This window comes from Contarinia nasturtii, unplaced genomic scaffold, assembly GCF_009176525.2.
Source record: "Contarinia nasturtii isolate CC-2019 unplaced genomic scaffold, AAFC_CNas_1.1 Cnas_scaffold_3731, whole genome shotgun sequence".
In the NCBI taxonomy this organism is placed as follows: domain Eukaryota; kingdom Metazoa; phylum Arthropoda; class Insecta; order Diptera; family Cecidomyiidae; genus Contarinia; species Contarinia nasturtii.
In genome coordinates, this window is record NW_022201028.1 from 8,442 (window position 1) to 16,021 (window position 7,580).

Sequence of the window (7,580 nt, forward strand, 5' to 3'; positions counted from 1 at the left end):
AAATGTGACGGCAGTGCCGTCACACAGAGCAGTGTGTTGCGAAGGTCCGAATAGAACGGATGTCAATTGGAGACCCTTGTGGAAATATTTCGACTTCATAGTCGACTGAAAATTGACTAATTTGGGACAAAAATGGCTGATATTTCAGCCAGCTAAAGTTAACTATAAGTGACTATATGCGTCTTCGTTTAATTTGAGTTGAGAAATGTCGATTGTGATCATAGTTAAATACGATTAACTATAAGTATATGAAATTGACTTTTGTCAACTATGTTGACTATAATCTCTTTTAGTTGACTCTGAAACATAACCGACTATATTCGATTTCAATCATCTATTGGTAATTTTAACCGAATAAAAGTGATTAAAATTGACTTAATTTATAGTCAGTCAGTCATTTTTTTCCACAAGGGGAGCAGATTGATTTTAAATAAAATTATTAAAAAAATGAACAATTACAAAATTAATTTCGTTTGATATAATAAACTAAAAAATATTATATAATTTTCTTCTCTAGTGAATTATATAAAATGTACCTGGAATGCCACTGATCGTAATTGCACAAAAATATAAAATGATTAGGATGAAGGAATTCATCGTTCGAATCGAAACTTAATTCGATTTGTTTAAAATTGAATATTTATATATTTAATAAATGAAAAAGAATTAATTGAAAAAACAACAAAAAAGAACTTTAACTCGCTTTAAATAGCAACTTTTCTGAATTGAACCTCAATAAAGGAAGGAACAAATCGTACTGATTACCAAATTTGGTTTAGCATTACTTCATACGCTATATAGCCCATGATAATGACACGCTTTCAAAAGTGTAAATATGAAAGCTATACACATCAGCACATGCTGATAACAGTTTCGATCACATATTATGCTATAGTTGAGTCTCTTTACTTGTTTGCGTTATGATCACCATGTTAAGATTATGAATATCTTCCATTTACACTTTCTCTCTCTTTTCTTCTCTCATTAAATTATTTAAAAAAGATATTTACACATTTCGCCATAGCAATTGTTTAACATGTCTTGCCAATATGATTGTTCAACCTCTTTAAAAAAAAAAAATTCATTAAGTTGAAGATCTTAAGATTCAAAATTTGCGTAACTGCACTGTTCAATGAATTTTGTAAAGCACAATACATTAGAGTGGCAAAACTATCCTGTGGTTTGCAAAGGGTTACGACTCTTTCGACTTTTGGTGTTCGCAGAAAGACACAATCAAGCATTTCAAATTCAAACAACACTAGAATTAGCAGTTGCTATTTCCCATACACTGCTACAGAAAATATTAATTTCATTATGCTGATGTCATAATCGATATCAAACAGCTGTTATGCATGAAAAATTATTCTCATTTTATTCAATTAAAAAAATGTTCAAAAAATCATATACATTTGGTCGAATGAGAAAGAGAACTAAAAAAAATTATTCATTAAAAGTGTTTTCGTTCATCCAAATTCAAATCATTTGGTGCCTTATACGTTGGGCCAAACAATTCCTTCGATCCAGTCCAAGTAATATGCGACCCTAGTGAAAATGGTTGATAAAGCAAGACCACAGCTTTGACCAAACGATACAATGCCAACCACCGTGGCCAGCGATGTTTCATTGTTTGGGAAATATTGCAATGGCCCAACAGTGTCTCCGTAGCAAGTGTCGTTTTTTCCTTGAGGGTCATGTGCACAATACTGTCCTTGAATCAGACCGTTTCGATGTGTTGGCAAATTTGGCTCACGATTCCATTCCATCATTGTTGAGTTGCATTCCGATAGGGGCATCGTAATCAATTCCGTTTTGAGCAGGATCTCTGATTGCACATTCTCTTTAATTCCAATATAATTAAGTTAAAATTAGTTTAATTTTTCATGCTAAAAATTAAAATAATATAGCCTACGTTCAGCTGATGTAGTTGCCCAGCCGGTTACAGTGAGCTTCACATCCGATGGTATGTCATGCAAATTTGTTTGTAAGCAAGCTGGCCTAATGTAACTTGAAAATTGGATTGTGTTTTTGACCCGAATCAAAGCAATGTCATTCACTTTCGTGTCACGATCATAACGTGGGTTAACGATGATCCCCTGTTCAAAATAATTCTAATTAATATTTAATTTCTCTTACAAAATACCAGCAATAGTAACCTCAATTTCATGATTAGTTGCTTTAATTGCGTCATTATTTCCGTTTTTCAAAGACACCTGTTTCATATTGATATTATTATTATTATTTTGAAATAAAGTATTGCAGTGTATTTCTTTTCTTACCCTTCCCATTCGAACCATTATCGGTTGTCTCCGACTCATACAGTGTGCTGCCGTCAGCACAAATTTGTTCGAAATGATTGTACCACCACAATCGAAGGACACCTTATAATCCTCGTCGAAATAGACCAATGCTGCCTAAGAAATAAAAGGAGTTAAAAAGCATTTTAAGTTATATATAGTTCATACATATATAAATAATCAGATTTCTCTTTTGTGAACCCATTTTTAACAAGAAGTGTATATATTAACATAGAATTCCTTACTGAGAATATGTGAAATAAGTTTAATCAGAATGTTAGAAAATATTCAACATGAAATACCAACCATCCAAGGGAATTCATTATTTTCAGCTAATTCACCATTAAAACTTCGATCCCCTGAATAATTTCTTGCAAATACAAAAATCTGTGGATTTTCATCGTCTGGGACCAATTCAACAGTTACAATACGATCCGTTGAATGGCGGACACAGGCTAAACGAAAAATTGAACACGAATTTTTTTTTAAAATGCGTGTCCAAAGCGATCTGAAAAATGGTTTATATAAAATGATCATTACCATTTTCTGAGGGCCGAATACTTAGAAGTTCAATTATTTTCCTATTTTCTGAGTGAATAGAAATTAGTTTGACTTGTTAGTGTTAATTCATAAGAAATATGACAAATATAGGTTCATTCAAAAATACCTTTACGCGAAGCCAAATACAAGGCAGTTTCTCCGTCGTCATTTTTATCGTTGACATTTGCACCGTTTTTAAGTAGCACTTCAACAATTCGCTCATGACCTATGGAAATGATTTTAAATTACAAAATTCAAAAATCAACCATTATGACTGAGAGATGTCATATTGTAAAAACGCTATCTGGAGACGTGTACGAATTGTGGTTGAAAACAAACGATATGAAAATTTAGTTAAGACGCCATCCAATAATTCCGTCTTTGTAATTACATACATTAATAACCACATCAACAGATGGCGCATTATTTTGCGACTTTTTTCTCGCCTATATTAATATACACGGACTCATGGTGGTTGTCAAAAATGTTTTATAATTTATATTTTATTGATTTTTAAATCACCTTCTTGAGCGGCAGCCATTAAAGGTGTCCATCTGTTCTGATTCTTGATATTTACAAGAGCACCATTTATGATCAGTAAATCAACAACACGTTCATGTCCTTGAATTGATTAAATTTTGATGTATCTAGTTCTTTTGTTTATCCATGGATAATTTGAGGGCTTTTAAGCAATCAAATATGATCATTTACCATTTACAGAAGCTGCGTAAATTGGTGACCATCCGTTGTTATCTTTCAAATTAATACCTGCGCCATTCTTAATCAATAACTCAACTACATTTGAGTGACCTAAGTGAAAATGTGATTCCAATATTACTCTCTATATTTAGAAAGAGTGACAAAAGTGAATTTCAATTGAACTACCTCTTTCCGAAGCCAAATACAACGCAGTTTCTCCATCCTTATTTTGATCGTTCACATTTGATCCGTTTTTGAGTAGAAGCTCAATAACTCGCTCTTGACCTATCGAAATGGTTTTGATACAAAGTTCGAGAATAGTTTTGTAATTTATATTTTCTAGAGAAATTTATTGAACTTTAAATCACCTTCTTGAGCGGCGCCAATTATTGGTGACCATCCGTTATTATCTTTCAAATTAATATCTGCGCCATTCTTAAGCAAAAGCTCAACTACATTTGAGTGACCTGAGTGAAAATGTGATTCCAATATTACTCTCTATATTTCGAAAGTGTGACTAAAGTGAATTTCAGTTTGATAACCTTCTTTCGAAGCCCAAAACAATGCCGTTTCTTCATCGTTATTTTGATCGTTGACATTTGCTCCGTTTTTAAGTAGCACTTCAATAACTCGCTCATGGCCTAGGGAAATGGTTTTATTACAAAATACAAAAAATGTTTTATAATTTATATTTTCTGGAGAAATTTATTGAATTTTAAATCACCGTTGTCTGCAGCACCATGTATTGGTGAATATCCGATCTTATTCTTGATATTTACAAGGGTACCATTTGTGATCAGTATTTCAACATTACGTTCGTGTCCTTGAATTGATAAAATGTTCATGTCCCTTTGTTAATACATTTCAATGTGAAATAGCTCCTTTCCATTACATTATTTGAGGAAAAAAGCATTTCAAGTAATTAAATATGATCATTTACCATTTACAGAAGCTGCGCAAATTGGTGACCATCCGTTGTTATCTTTCAAATTAATATCTGCTCCATTCTTAATCAATAACTCAACTACATTTGAGTGACCTAAGTGTAAATGTGATCCAATATTACTCTCTACATTTTGAAAGAGTGACAAAAGTGAATTTCAATTGAACTACCTCTTTTCGAAGCCAAATACAACGCAGTTTCTCCATCGTTATTTTGATCGTTCACATTTGATCCGTTTTTGAGTAGAAGCTCAATAACTCGCTCTTGACCTATCGAAATGGTTTTGATACAAAGCTTAAGATGTTTGTAATTTATAATTTATAGAGACGTTTATTGAACTTCAAATCACCTTCTTGAGCGGCGCCAATTATTGGTGACCATCCGTTGTTATCTTTCAAATTAATATCTGCGCCATTCTTAAGCAAAATCTCAACCACATTTGAGTGACCTGAGTGAAAATGAGATTCCAATATTACTCTCTATATTTCGAAAGTGTGACTAAAGTGAATTTCAGTTTGATAACCTTCTTTCGAAGCCCAAAACAATGCCGTTTCTCCATCGATATTTTGATCGTTGACATTTGCTCCGTTTTTAAGTAGCACTTCAATAACTCGCTCATGGCCTAGGGAAATGGTTTTGATACAAAGCTTAAGAAATGTTTTATAATTTATATTTTCTGGAGAAATTTATTGAACTTTAAATCACCTTTATCTGCAGCACCATGTATTGGTGAATATCCGTACTTATTCTTGATATTTACAAGGGTACCGTTTGTGATCAGTAATTCAACAACACGTTCATGTCCTTGAATTGATAAAATGTTCATGTTCTTTTGTTAATACATTTCGATGTGAAATACCGTATTTCAAATAAGCTCCTTTCCATTACGTTATTTGAGGAAAAAAGCATTTTAAGTAATTAAATATGATCATTCACCATTTACAGAAGCTGCGTAAATTGGTGGCCCTCCCTCGATATCTTTCAAATTAATATCTGCACCGTTCTTAATCAATAGTTCAACTACATTTGAGTGACCTGAGATTAAATGAGATTCAAATATTATTCTCTATATTTCGAAAGTGTGACTAAAGTGAATTCCAATTGAACTACCTATTTCCGAAGCCATATACAAGGCAGTTTCTCCGTTATTATTTCGATCGTTCATATTTGCTCCGTTTTTTAGTAGAACTTCAACAACTCCGTCATGACCTATGGAAATGATTTTGTTACAAAATTCAAAAAATATTGTGTAATTTATATTTTGCAGATAGGTTTTTTTATTTTGAAGTGACCTTTTCGAGCGGCGGCAATTATTGGTGACCATCCGTTGTTATCTTTCAAATTAATATCTGCGCCATTTTTAATCAATAACTCAACAACATTTAAGTGACCTCGAGAAATAAGAGATTTAATTATTTCAGTGATTAATTGAATCACAGGGGATCTATAACTTTGATTATACAGTTTTTTAAAACGCCAAAATATAGATTTCTCTGGATTTCAATCAAAATAGCGCTTTCTTCTATACATGTTGAAAAAAAAAATAATGTTAAGAAATTGAATATGATTATTTACCATTGGAAGAAGCTATATAAATTGCTGTCCATTGGTATTTATCTTTGAAATTAATATTTGCACCATTCTTAATCAATAACTCAACAATATTTGAATGACCTGAGTGAAAATGAGATTCCAATGTTATTCTCCATACTTCGAGTGTGACTTACGGTGACTAAAGTGAATTTCAATTGAATTACCTCTACCCGAAGCCCAATACAAGGCAGTTTCTCCTATGTTATTTGGATCGTTGATATTTGCTCCGTTTTCAAGTAGAGTTTCAACAATTCGCTCATAACCTATGGAAATGGTTTTGTTACAAAATTCAATTTGTTTTGTGATTTATATTTTATTGATTTTTAAATCACCTTCTCTAGCGGCAGCCATTAAAGGTGTCCATCTGATCTGATTCTTGATATTTACAAGGGCACCATTTGTGATCAATAATTCAACAACACGTTCATGTCCTTGAATTGATAAAATGTTCATGTTCTTTTGTTAATACATTTCAATTTAAAGTATGCCTTCTTCTATTACATATTTTCAAGAAAAAAGCATTTTAAGTAATTAAATATGACCATTTACCCATACAATGTTGCTAGCTAGCTATTTATATCAGCTATCGCTATAGCGATATAAAAATAGCTGCTATTTAACGCAACTCTTCGCTCTGATGCTGCGTATACTCGACATAACAATGATGTCATTGTTAGAAAATGATTTAAAATGTTAAACATTTCAAACAATGAGACCATTGTTATGTCCGCATACACAGCGTCCGAGCGAAGAGATACGTTAAATAGCAGCTATTTTTATATCGCTATAGCAATAGCTGATATAAATAGCTAGCTAGAAACATAGTATGCATTTACCATATAAAGCTGCTGCATAAATTGGTGACCATCCGACGTCATCTTTCACATTAATATCTGCTCCATTCTTAATCAATAACTCAACTACATTTGAGTGACCTAAGTGAAAATGTGATTCCAATATTACTCTCTACATTTTGAAAGAGTGACAAAAGTGAATTTCAATTGAACTACCTCTTTCCGAAGCCAAATACAACGCAGTTTCTCCATCCTTATTTTGATCGTTCACATTTGATCCGTTTTTGAGTAGAAGCTCAATAACTCGCTCTTGACCTATCGAAATGGTTTTGATACAAAGTTCGAGAATAGTTTTGTAATTTATATTTTCTAGAGAAATTTATTGAACTTCAAATTACCGTAATATGCGGCACCATGTATTGGTGAATTTCCGTGCTTATTTTTTAAATTAAAATCTGCACCATTCTTTATCAGTAACTCAACAACATTTGAGTGACCTGAGTGACAATGAGATTCCAATATTATTCTCTATATTTCGAAAGTGTGACTAAAGTGAATTTCGATTGCATTACCTTGAATCGAAGCCCAAATCAAGGCACTTTCTCCGTCGTCATTTTGATCGTTCACATTTGCTCCGTTTTTAAGTAGCACTTCAACAATTCGCTCATGACCTATCGAAATGGTTTTGATACAAAGCTTAAGAAATGTTTTATAGTT

The 7,580-nt window shown here is 32.5% G+C and overlaps 1 protein-coding gene across 1 annotated transcript; it reads right to left on the reverse strand.

Annotated features, from left to right (window-relative positions):
- Window positions 1-1,416: 1,416 nt before the first annotated feature.
- Window positions 1,417-7,574, reverse strand: LOC116350141 (ankyrin repeat domain-containing protein 50-like). Its single transcript, XM_031781877.1, has 28 exons — window positions 7,436-7,574; window positions 7,262-7,360; window positions 7,080-7,178; window positions 6,906-7,004; window positions 6,402-6,500; window positions 6,234-6,332; window positions 6,052-6,150; window positions 5,769-5,867; window positions 5,587-5,685; window positions 5,413-5,511; window positions 5,182-5,280; window positions 5,000-5,098; window positions 4,826-4,924; window positions 4,647-4,745; window positions 4,474-4,572; window positions 4,258-4,356; window positions 4,076-4,174; window positions 3,902-4,000; window positions 3,720-3,818; window positions 3,546-3,644; window positions 3,357-3,455; window positions 2,962-3,060; window positions 2,835-2,882; window positions 2,601-2,749; window positions 2,277-2,411; window positions 2,154-2,210; window positions 1,910-2,093; window positions 1,417-1,837 (listed from the first exon to the last, which is right to left on the reverse strand). Exons 5-28 carry the CDS (start codon window positions 6,418-6,420, stop codon window positions 1,491-1,493), a joined length of 2,622 nt encoding a protein of 873 aa, XP_031637737.1. The 5' UTR covers window positions 6,421-6,500; window positions 6,906-7,004; window positions 7,080-7,178; window positions 7,262-7,360; window positions 7,436-7,574; the 3' UTR covers window positions 1,417-1,490.
- Between the last annotated feature and the right edge of the window lie 6 nt (window positions 7,575-7,580).